Source organism: Anolis sagrei, chromosome X, assembly GCF_037176765.1.
Source record: "Anolis sagrei isolate rAnoSag1 chromosome X, rAnoSag1.mat, whole genome shotgun sequence".
In the NCBI taxonomy this organism is placed as follows: domain Eukaryota; kingdom Metazoa; phylum Chordata; class Lepidosauria; order Squamata; family Dactyloidae; genus Anolis; species Anolis sagrei.
In genome coordinates this window covers 13,833,406-13,846,195 of record NC_090034.1, presented here as the reverse complement: position 1 = coordinate 13,846,195, position 12,790 = coordinate 13,833,406, and the positions used below count along the sequence as shown (strand labels likewise).

General features: G+C 45.2%; 1 protein-coding gene across 1 annotated transcript in view; it reads right to left on the bottom strand.

The window, feature by feature from the left end:
- Positions 1-12,276, bottom strand: part of LOC137097854 (MHC class II transactivator-like) — a 33,047-nt gene extending 20,771 nt beyond the window's left edge. Inside the window, exon 1 of the mRNA XM_067473030.1 lies at positions 12,012-12,276. Coding sequence (XP_067329131.1) covers positions 12,012-12,177 — 166 coding nt within the window. The 5' untranslated portion in view covers positions 12,178-12,276. The remainder of the gene's footprint in view (positions 1-12,011) is intronic.
- Between the last annotated feature and the right edge of the window lie 514 nt (positions 12,277-12,790).

The following is a 12,790-nucleotide window of genomic DNA, read 5'->3' as shown; positions in this document are numbered from 1 at the left end:
CCTCCACACTCCGGGGCAGAGAGTTCCACTGCTGAACGGTTCTCACAGTCAGGAAGTTCTTCCTCATGTTCAGATGGGTGGATGCGTTCAGACAAGTAAGTCAACTGATAGCACATAATCGTTATAATAATAATTATTATTATTTGACTCAATATATACATTTCAGTTTCTTCTCCCTCTTCTTCTTGAGTCAATAGATAAACATGAACTGATAGTGTGATGCGGAGGCAAAAAAGGCCAATGCGATTCTGTCTCAAAAGGAGCATTTAATTTAGAGAAGCATTATTATAACAACAACAACAACAACAACAACAACAATTTAATAGATATTATTATTGTTGTTGCTGTTATTTTACTTGAGCCAATAGATCCGTGTTACTCAACCTTCCTTATTTAATTATTATTATTTATTTATTTACTTCATTTATATACCGCTTTTCTCAGTCCTTGGGTGACTCAAAGCGGTTAACAATAGCAAAATTCAATGGTCAACAGAGTTTAAAAAAGAGTTAAAAACAATGATATAATAAACAATCAGTTAAACATAACTATAACATCGCATTAGCATCTCATAGGTAGAATCAAGATCCAATCTCATAATCCGTTGTTCCGTGTTCCCATATTCAATACACGAGTATTGTCATTCTAGTCCATGTCCTTTAAACTCTACAAACACCTACTGTGCAAAGGCCTGGTCCCAAAGCCATGATTTTAATTTCTTTCTGAAAGCCAGGAGGGAGGGAGCAGATCTTACCTCATATGGGAGTGTGTTCCATAGGTGAGGGGCCACCGCCAAAAAGGCCCTGTGTCTCGTCCCCGCCAGACGCATTTGCGCAATTGATGGGAGCAAGAGCAGGGCGTCCCCGGATGATCTTAGATTACGAGGTGGGACATAGGGGTGGATGCGTTCGGACAAGTAAGCTGGGCCAGAGCCGTATAGAGCTTTATAGGTCAAAACCAGCACGTTGAATTGGGTTTGGAAATGGACTGGCAGCCAGTGGAGCTGGCACAACAGGGGGTTGGTATGCTCCCTGTATGTCGCCCCAGCTAGTAATCTGGCTGCCGCCAGTTGGACTAGCTGAAGTTTCTGAACCGTCTTCAAAGGCAGCCCCATGTAGAGCGTGTTGCAGTAATCTATTCGGGATGTAACCAGAGCGTGGACGACCGTGGCCAGACTTCCCAAGGTACGGGTGCAGCTGGTGCACGAGTTTTAACTGTGCAAAAGCTCCCCTGGCCACCGCCGAAACCTGGGGTTCCAGGCTCAGCGATGAATCCAGGATCACTTATGCCGTGACCCCTTAATTATGAGTTTGCAAACCGACCTTTGAGGACAGTCCTTTGCAAGCCGGGAAATTAGGGGGAAATTAGAGGGGAAAAATTCCCCAAATGCTGCACTGACAGGAGGGAATAATGGAAAGCAATTGGTCTTACCTTCCTCTTTTGGGTGCTGCACTGGACAGAAGTGAAAGCAGAGGCTGGTAAGCTGAGTTTTACTTTTGGTTTTGTTCTAAGGTCTGGATTTAATCTCACTCCAATGCTATGGGCAAAACAATGGACCTAAGCGTCTGTGTGCATAGAAACCTCTGTCACGAGGGATTTAATGCTCATTGATCGCAGGAGGTACAACTCTCACTTGTCTGAATATATTTTCCCCAAACCTCTTCAGTGTTTTCTGTTGGTCATGGGAGTTTTGCACTGCAAATTGAGTTAAATTCTATCTTTGGTGGAGTATTTTCCCCAAACCTCTTCACTGTCTTCTGTTTGGATTGGTAGGTGCAAGATCAGTGAAGCTTCTGGTTGCCCAAGAGTTATATTTGGTTATATTAGCAAACTATCCCATGACAATGGATCCGAAGAATATTAAGAAAAGAAAATATACGGAGGACTTTTTGCAATTTGGATTTACCTCAATCGTTGTATCAGGAGTTGAGAAACCACAATGTGCCATCTGTTGTGAAGTTCTCTCAACTGAATCAATGAAGCCTAATAAGCTGAAATGCCATTTAGATACCAAACATCCAAGCCTTTTTAGAAGCAAGGCTGATGAACTTAAGAAATCCAGATTTGACACCAGTATCATGTTCCACAAACAAAACAAAGCAGCCACTGAAGCTTCGTATGTGATTGCACCATTGCTGAGGAATTAGTTTTGCCAGCGACCAAAGATCTATTTCTTAGGTGCAAATATTACTGCAGATGCAAACTGCAGCCAGGAAATCAAAAGATGTTTCCTTCTTGGGAGGAGAGCAATGACCAATCTCAATAAAATAGTGAAGAGTACATGAGGAGACAGCAAAGCCTAGAGAAGACAATTATGCTGGGGAAAGTGGAAGGTAAAAGGAAGAGGGGCCGACCAAGGGCAAGATGGATGGATGGCATCCTTGAAGTGACTGGACTGACCTTGAAGGAGCTGGGGGTGGTGATGGCTGACAGGGAGCTCTGGCGTGGGCTGGTCCATGAGGTCAAGAAGAGTCGGAGACGACTGAACGAATGAACAGAGACCTCACACTGGCAACGAAGATCCGCATAACAAACAAACAAACAACAACTTTATTTATAGACTGCTCTCTCTCCCCAAGGGGACTCAGGTCAGTTTACACACAAAGAAGGCAAACATTCAATGCCCAAACTCAAATACAAATATTTCACAGCAAACGGAATAATACAAAAATAATAACCCTAAACTTGTGACGAAAGAGAAATTAACACCAAAATGAGGATCAAATACAAATAATCGAATAAACCTAATTATACTAATAACAGCAATTAACCATTTAAACATAAAGCCTAGAAAAGGCAATTAAAATACATTAAAATAACTATCAAGGTTGTTCTTCTCATGCACCACAGCACCAGGGGACCACAGATAGGTTAGCAGCATTGCGTTGGAACTGAAATGTCCTCCTCCTCCTCCTCCTCCTCCTCCTCCTCCTCCTCCTCCTCCTCCTCCTCCTCCTCCTCTCCGTACACCAAAGTGCTCAAGTGTGTTTCCAAGAGCTCCTGCAAGTTCTCATTTCTGTCCGCTTCTTGTAGCCAACGCTAGAGGAGTGGTTTCAGCTTGTTCATGTTCTTGAGCTGTAAAGCTTCAAAGCGGCAGGTGGTGGTCTGGCTGAACATCTTCCCATACAACAATCCCAGGGATAGTCCCACGTCTGCCTGAGTGAAGCCCATTGTGATCATTTTGTGCTTCAGCTCCTTGACAAATTGTTCCATTTGTGCTGTGGTCATGTCCTCCTGGGCATCCTCCTCCTCCGCAGCCTTCCTGGGCCCCTTCCCGGGAGGTGCCCTCTTCACTGGGGCTGTGGGGGCTGCTTTTGGGGGGCTGCTGTTGCTGCCAGTGGTGCTGGTGGCGCTGCTTCCCGTGGGGCTGCCAGGGCTGCAGGAGGGCTGGGGCCCCGTAGTCCAGAGAGGAGGAGGAGGAGGATGCTGCGGCACCGTTGGGGCCCACCATGTAGTAGCAGCAGGCCCCGTCATTGGGCTGCCCGTATTGTGCCTCCATCCTGACCTCGGGGCCCTTGGCTTCCCCGAGCAGAGGTGGGGGTCCTCCATAGCATAGTCAAAGAAATGGTATTTCCTGTAGTAACCTATGGATGTGAGATCTGGACCATAAGGAAGTCTGAGCGAAGGAAGATACATGTTTTTGAACTGTGGAGGAAAATTCTGAGAGTGCCTTGGACCGCAAGAAGATCCAACCAGTCCAAACTCCAGGAAATAACTGCTCACTGGAGGGAAGGATATTACAGGCAAAGATGGAGTACCTTGGCCGCATAATGAGGAGACAGGAAAGCTCGGAGAAGACAATGATGCTGGGGAAGATGGAAGGGAAAGAGAAGAGGGGCCGACCAAGGGCAAGATGGATGGATGATAGTCTTGACTCTGAAGGAGCTGGGGGTGGTGACGGCCGACAGGGAGCTCTGGCATGGGCTGATCCATGAGGTCACAAAGAGTTGGAAGCGACTGAATGAATAAACAACAACAAACAAAGATCTTGTTCGAATTATTTGGAGCCGAATTTGTTAAGAAATTCAATCCAGTTTCCTTATCTAATGACACTGTCTACAGAAGAATAAATGACATGTCTGCTGATATTCTTGATCAGGTCATCCAGGAAATTAAATCTGCTCCACTTCCCATATTTAGTATCCAGCTTGATGAATCCACAGACGTTTCACACTGTTCGCAGTTACTGGTTTACGTGAGGTATATTAATGATGGTGACTTTAAAGATGAGTTTTTTTTTTGCAAACCTCTTGAAACAAGAACTACTGCACGTGATATATTTGATACAGTTGGTTCATTTCTGAAGGAACATCAGGTCTCTTGGGAAAAGGTTTGTGGTGTTTGCACAGATGGTGCTCCAGCGATGCTAGGATGTCGATCTGGACGTCAACGTTTGGTACTGAATGAGTCACCAAAAGTCATCAGAACTCACTGTATGATTTGTGGACAAATATTAACAATGAAGATGCTGCCACAAGAGTTGCAGGAAGTAATGAAAAGTGTAGTAAGTTGTGTCAATTTTATAAAGGCAAGCGGTTCAAATAGTAGACTGTTTTCACAACTGTGCTAGGAGATGGATGGATGCACCAAACCATGTCCTCCTATTTCACACTGAAGTGAGATGGCTGTCCAGAGGAAAAGGTTTTACAACGGGTTTTTGAGTTTCGTGATGAACTCAAAATGTTTTCTAACTGGAAAGCAAAACCATAGTTTGAAGCACTTCTCACAGATCACAGTGAACTGCAGAAAATAGCTTACTTGGCTGACATATTTGCCATCTTGAATGAGTTAATATCATGGAGATATGATAGCCATGTATAAATATGTCTCCGGGTCTCGAGAGGAACAGTAGACATGATCTTCACTGCACGTCAGCTCCAAGAAAAATGCAGGGAACAAAATCAACCTCTGTATATGGCGTTCATTGACCTTGCAAAGGCATTCGACACAGTGAATCGCAGCGCTCTCTGGACCATCCTCCAAAAAATTGGGTGCCCTAACAAATTTGTGAACATCCTGCGGCTCCTCCATGATGACATGATGGCAACAGTTCTGGACAGCAATGGCTCCCAAAGTGACCCATTTAAGGTGGAATCAGGTGTCAAACAGGGGTGTGTTATTGCCCCAACTTTATTCTCCATCTTCATCGCTATGATACTTCACCTTGTTGATGGGAAGCTTCCCACCGGAGTGGAAATCATCTATCAGACAGATGGCAAGCTGTTTAACCTCAGCAGACTGAAAGCCAAAACCAAGATTACAACAACATCTGTTATAGAACTCCAGTATGCTGATGACATCATCATCTGTGCACATTCAGAAGAAAATCTACAAGCCACTCTAAACACCTTCGCAGAAATTTACAAGAAGCTCGGCCTGTCATTGAACGTTGAGAAAACCAAAGTGCTCTTCCAGCAGTCACCAGCCAACCCCTCTCCAATGCCAGCGATACAGCTTAATTGTGTAACATTAGAAAATGTTGACCATTTCCGCTCCCTTGGCAGCCACCTCTCCACCAAAGTCAACATCGACACCAAAATACAACACCGCCTGAGCTCTGCGAGCGCAGCATTTTTCCGAATGAAGCAGAGAATGTTTGAGGACCGGGACATCCATAGGGATACTAAGGTGCTTGTCTATAAAGCTATTGTCCTCCCAACCCTGCTATATGCCTGCGAGACATGGACTGTCTACAGGCGTCACATGCAACTCCTGGAACAAGTCCATCAGCGCTGCCTCCGGAAAATCCTGCAAATCTCTTGGGAAGACAGGCAGACAAACGTCAGCATGCTGGAAGAAGCAAAGACCACCAGCATCGAAGCAATGGTCCTCTGCCATCAACTCCGCTGGACCGGCCACGTTGTCCGGATGCCTGACCACCGTCTCCCAAAGCAGTTGCTCTACTCTGAACTCAAGAATGGAAAACAAAATGTTGGTGGACAGGAAAAGAGATTTAAAGATGGACTCAAAGCCAACCTTAAAAACTCTGGCATAGACACTGAGAACTGGGAAGCCCTGGCCCTTGACCATTCCAGCTGGAGGTCAGCTGTGACCAGCAGTGCTGCAGAATTTAAAGAGGCACGAATGAAGGGTGAAAGAGAGAAACGTGCCAAGAGGAAGGTGCATCAAGCCAACCCCGACCGAGACCGCCTCCCACCTGGAAACCAATGCCCTCACTGCGGGAGAAGATGCGGGTCAAGAATCGGGCTCCACAGCCACCTACCAACCCACCCCCAGGACACCGAACTTGGGGGACCATCATCCTCGGACTACGAGGGATCGCCTAAGTAAGTAAGCATAAATACGTGAGAGGAAGTCATAGGGAGGAGGGAGGAAGCTTGTTTTCTGCTTCCCTGGAGACTAGGACGTGGACCAATGGCTCCAAACTACAAGAAAGGAGATTCCATCTGAACATTAGGAAGAACTTCCTGACTGTGAGAGCCGTTCAGCAGTGGAACTCTCTGCCCTGGAGTGTGGTAGAGGCTCCTTCTTTGGAAGCTTTTAAACAGAGGCTGAATGGCCTCTGTTTAAAAGGGTGCTTTGAATGCAACTTTCCTGCTTCTTGGCTGGGGGTTGGACTGGATGGCCCATGAGGTCTTTTCCAATTCTATGATTCACTGCAAGGACCAAATGCAACATGCCTTGATTTGTCAGAAAAGATCCAAGCATTCCAACTGAAACTTCAGCTTTCGCAACAAAAAAAATTGGATGAAAATAAAATGTATATGTTGCCTGCCTTATCTGCCTTCTTTGATCAACATGACAAGAGAACCAGAGAAAAGGATTACAATTATACCTTTTGTGAAAGAACACTTTCACGTGCTTGCAGATGAAATTTCATATTATTTTCCAAATCTACCTGACATCCCTTTTACTTTTACTTATTGCACTTATTTTAAGGGTTTGGCACATTGGAGAGCTCCAAAGTCAACAGAGTAAAGGTTCAGATTAATAATAATAAGACCAAAACTGGGCTTGCTGTACGTTGGAACTGATTCCAATGCAAGAGAGTCCTAGGAGTTGCAGTTTTGCAAGGTCCAAGAAGAGAAGGCCAAAGACCTTGCAGAACTACAACTCCCTGGACTCCATCGCATTGAGTCAAAGCAGCATCAAACTGTATTAACCCAGCAGTGTAGACCTAAAACCCCAAATAATGAAGTAAAATAATAATAAAGTAAATATTTAAGTATAATAATAATAATAATAAATGTATCTATCGGCTCAATAATAATAATAATAATAATAATAATCTATATAAATAAAAATGTAATGTTCGTTTGTGGGATTAACGTAACTCAAAAACCACTTTGTGAATTGACACCAAATTTGGACACAAGACACCTCACAACCCAATGTATGTCCTTCCTTCACTGAAAGAATATAATTTTGTCATTTGGGAGTTGTAGTTGCTGGGATTTATAGTTCACTTACAATCAAAGAACATTCTGAAGCCCACCAATGATGGAATTGAACCAAACTTGGCACACAGTTCTCCCATGACCAACAGAAAATACGGGAAGGGTTTGGTGGGCAGTGTCCTTTGGTTTTGGAGTTGTAGTTCACCAACATCCAGAGAGTACTGCGGACTCAAACAATGATGGATCTGGACCAAACTCCACACGAATACTCAATATGCCCAAATGTGAACACTGGTGGAGTTTGGGGAAAATAGAATCTTGACATTTGAGAGTTGTAGTTGCTGGGATTTATAGTTCACTTACAATAAAAGAGCATCCTGAATCCCACCAACGATGGAATTGAACCAAACTTGGCACATAGTTCTCCCATGACCAACAGAAAATACGGGAAGGGTTTGGTGGGCAGTGTCCTTTGGTTTTGGAGTTGTAGTTCACTAACATCCAGAGAGTACTGTGGACTCCAAACAATGATGGATCTGGACCAAACTCCACACGAATACACAATATGCCCAAATGTGAACAATGGTGGAGTTTGGGGAAAATAGAATCTTGACATTTGGGAGTTGTAGTTGCTGGGATTTATAGTTCACTTACAATCACAGAGCATTCTGAACACCACCAACGATAGAATTGGGCAAACCTCCCACACAGAACCCGCATGTGGGCCACAGCACCACGTGGCAGGGGACGGCTAGTAATAATAATAATAATGTAAATTTCAAATCCTCTTTTCTGGCCCCGGAAGCAAAAGATAGGAAATAGGATTCAGGAAACGGTCGGTCGCAGAAGGCCAAACAAAGGAGGAACTGACCTTTGGATGTCATTCAAGCAACAGGTGGAACTGATGGGAGATCCAGTTTCCAATGGGAACAAAGACTGACCTTGGAGAGGATGCTTAGTAGGACGCCCCCTTTTCCAAAGCTGCCCAAAGAGTTATATCCGAAAAGTAACTTCAGAGGTGGAAAAGTTACTTAGAGGAGACGGCCAGAGAATGGAAGAGATGGAGAACCAAGTCCGGCCTTAAATACGGCAAGGGGAATCCCAGACAAACAGGAGCAGGAAATTCCCTTTTGATTTTACAGTAATTGCCTATCAAGATAACAAGGGCTGGCTGGCTTTTTTGGCCAACCCTGCTTGGAATGGTTCACTTTGCTTCCCACCTGCTTCTTCTAGAGATTGCAAAGGGACCTTCGAGGACAGTCCTTTGCAAGCGGGGAAATTAGGGGAAAATTAGGAAAAAAATTCCCCAAATGCTGCACTGACGAGAGAGAATAATGCAAAGCAATCGAGCTTACCTTCCTCTTGTGGGTGCTGCACTGGGCAGAAGTGAAACAGAGGCTGGTGAGCCGACTTTCACTTTTGGTCTTGGTCTGGGTCTGGATTTAACCTCACCCCAAAGCTATGGGCAAAACAATGGACCTAAGCGCCCTCTGTCGGGAGGGCTTTAATGGGACCTTCCTGCCCAGCAGAAGGGGGCTGGACTAGATGACCTCTGGGGATCTCTTCCTACTCTACAATATTGTGATAGTCGTATAGATATGGGGACAGTAGACTCTTTGGAGGGTTTTAAACAGAGGCTGCATGCCCATCTGTCGGGAGGGCTTGAATTGTGGCAGAATGAGTTGGACTAGACGACCTCTGGGGATCCCTTCCCACTCTACAATATTGTGATAGTCGTATAGACATGGGGATAGTAGACTGTTTGGAGGGCTTTAAACAGAGGCTGGATGGCCATCTGGCGGGAGGGCTTGTATTGTGGCAGAATGAGTTGGACTAGATGGCCTCTGGGGATCCCTTCCCACTCTACAATATTGTGATAGTTGTATAGATGACAAATAATAAAATGGAGATAGTAGACTCTTTGGAGGGCTTTAAGCAGAGGCTGGATGGCCATCTGGCGAGAGGGCTTGTATTGTGGCAGAATGAGTTGGACTAGACGACCTCTGGGGATCCCTTCCCACTCTACAATATTGTGATAGTCGTATAGACATGGGGATAGTAGACTTTTTGGAGGGCTTTAAACAGAGGCTGGATGGCCATCTGTCAGGAGGGCTTGTATTGTGGCAGAATGAGTTGGACTAGATGACCTCTGGGGAATCCCTTCCCACTCTACAATATTGTGATAGTTGTATAGATGACAAATAATAAAATGGAGATAGTAGACTCTTTGGAGGGCTTTAAACAGAGGCTGGATGGCTATCTGTCAGGAGGGCTTGCATTGTGGCAGAATGGAGCTGGACTAGATGACCAGATGACTTTTGGGAGATTGTCTATGATTCTGTGATAGTAATATAGACAGGAGGGTGGCCTACCTACATCTTTGGGGAGCTTTAAACAGAGGCTGGATGGCTATCTGTCAGGAGGGCTTGCATTGTGGCAGAATAGAGCTGGACTAGATGACCAGGTGACTTTTAAGAGACTGTCTATGATACTGTGATAGTAATATAGACAGGAGGATGGTGGACTTTTATATGGGAACAATATCATCCTAGATTTTATGTGTTTCCTCCACCACAGACATCCCAGTGTTCCCGACTCTCTCAGTTGGTGTGGACTTTGCACTGCCTCTCCCTTAACCCATTCCTTTTCTTTTCTATGGCACCAGCAAACAGAGGAATTGATCAGCAACTGAACATACTAGAGATGTTTGGTTAGGGAGAATTCACCATGATTTATAGGAGTTGTAGGGACTGGGATGTATAGTTCACCTGCAATCTAAGAACACTCTGAACTCCACCAATGATGGACCTGGAACTAACTTGGCATACAGAACCCCCATGACCACCCCCCAACCCCCCCCCCCCCCCCCAAACACTAGAGGTCTTAAGAGGGATTTATAGGAGTTGTAGTTCACCTACATCCAGCACGCAGTATGAACCCAAACAATGATGGATCTGGACCAAACTTGGCATGCATACCCGATATGCCTAAATTTGAATACTGTTAGGTTCTGAGGGGAATAGGCCTGGACATTTTGGAGTTTTAGGTACTGCGATTTATAGTTCACCTGCAATCAATGAGCAATATGAACTCCGTCAAAGATGGACCAAGCTTGGCACACAGAGGCCCCATGACCAGCAAAAAGTACTGGAGTACTTTGGGGAAAATTCATCTTGATTTGGGGGAGTTGTAGTTCACCTACATCCAGAGAGCACTGTGAACCCAAACAGCGATGGATCTGGACCAAACTTGGCACACACGCCTGATATGCGGAAATTTGATTACTGGAGGGGGTTTGAGGGAGATTGAGCTTGAGTTTTGGGAGTTGTAGTTCACCTACAACCAGAGAAACTGTGACCCCCAGCAACAATGGACCTGAATCAAACTTGACACACAGAGGCCCCATGACCAGCAAAAAAATAATAATAAAATAACATAATTTGCTTGAGGTCTCTGGGGGAAATTCATCTTGATTTGGGGGAGTTGTAGTTCACCTACATCCAGAGAGCACTGTGAACCCAAACAACGATGGATCTGGACCAAACTTGCCACACATACCTGATACGCTGACATTTGATTACTAGAGGGGTTTGGGAGAGATTGAGCTTGAGTTTTGGGAGTTGTAGTTCACCTACAACCAGAGAAACCGTGACCCCCAGCAACAATGGATCTGAATCAAACTTGACACACAGAGGCTCCATGACCAGCAAATAATAATAATAAAATAACATAATTTGCTTGAGGTCTTTGGGGGAAATTCACCTTGATTTGGGGGAGTTGTAGTTCACCTATATCCAGAGAGCACTGTGGACCCAAACAGCGATGGATCTGGACCAAACTTGGCACACATGCCTGATATGCTGAAATTTGATTACTGGAGGGTGTTTGGGGGAGATTGAGCTTGAGTTTTGGGAGTTATAGTTCACCTACAACCAGAGAAACTGTGACCCCCAGCAACAATGGACCTGAATCAAACTTGGCACACAGAGGCCCCATGACCAGCAAATACTAATAATAAAATAACATAATTTGCTTGAGGTCTTTGGGGGAAATTCGCCTTGATTTGGGGGAGTTGTAGTTCACCTATATCCAGAGAGCACTGTGAAGCCAAACAGCGATCGATCTGGACCAAACTTGCCACACATACCTGATATGCTGACATTTGATTCCTGGAGGGGTTTGGGAGAGATTGACCTTGAGTTTTGGGAGTTATAGTTCACCTACAACCAGAGAAACTGTGACCCCCAGCAACAATGGACTTGAATCAAACTTGGCACAAGGAGGCCCCATGGCCAACTCAGCATACTGGAGGGGTTTGAGGAGAACTGAACTTCGTTTCTGGGAATTGTAGTTCACCTACATCTGGAGACACTGTGACCACCACCAACAATAGATCGAGACCAAACTTGGCACACAGAACTCTCATGACTAACTGAACCTACTGTAGGGGTTTGAGGGGACTGACTCACCATGGTGGGAGTTGTAGTTTACCCTGCAGCCGGAGTGCACACAGAACTTACCGATGATGCATCTAGAGCAAACTTTCTCAACTTTCCTCTCCTAAAATGAGACTGGGTTCAAAGAAAGGCATAGAGATGTACTTAAAAGCAAAGCAGAGTAAGCAGAGGATGATATTACATACTGGGAACTCACCATTTCGGCATTTTTTAGGAAGCGACACATCTCCAGTTTCTGCAATTTCTGGGCCAAAGATTTCCTCCAAAGCGGTCCAGTTCCCCACCATCGAGACCTTCCTTGCAAACTCTCCCTTGTCTCCCTCCTGCAGCAAAGTCCCATCATAATATTCCTGGGAGATCATTCCCTTTCCCCTAAATGAGGCTCAGCAATCTTGTGTTTGGATGATTTGCAGGAAGATCTCTCCAGAAAGATCCATCCCAAGTGATCAAAGCAACGTCCGATTGGCTGCACAAAAAAGATGAAGTGAAAGAGTACACACACACACACACATGTATATATCCATATATCTGAGTTTCAGGAGTCATGATTGCGATTTCCTTCTTCAAATGGAGATGTGACTCTATAGCGAGCATGGGCAAACTTTTTAACTTGAGGGTTGCATGCTAGTATTCCCTCCTAGGAAGATTGGCTGCCCAGGGAAGGAAGGAAGGAAGGAAAGGAGGAAGGAAAGAGAGGAGGAAGGAAGGATGAAAGAGAGGAAGGGAAGGGGGAAAGAAAGAGGGAAGGAAGGAAGGAGAAGGAGAGAGAAGCAGGGAGGAAAGAGGGAAGGAATGATGAAAGCGTAGAATGGAAGGATGGAAGGAAGGAAAGGAAGGAGGAAGGAAAGTGAGAAGGGAGGAAGGATGAAAGGGAGGAAGGGAAGGATGGAAGGAGAAAGAGGGAGGGGGAAGGAGGGAAGAAAGAGGGAAGGAAGGAAAGATTAAAGGGAAGGAAGGGTGAAAGGGAAGGATGGA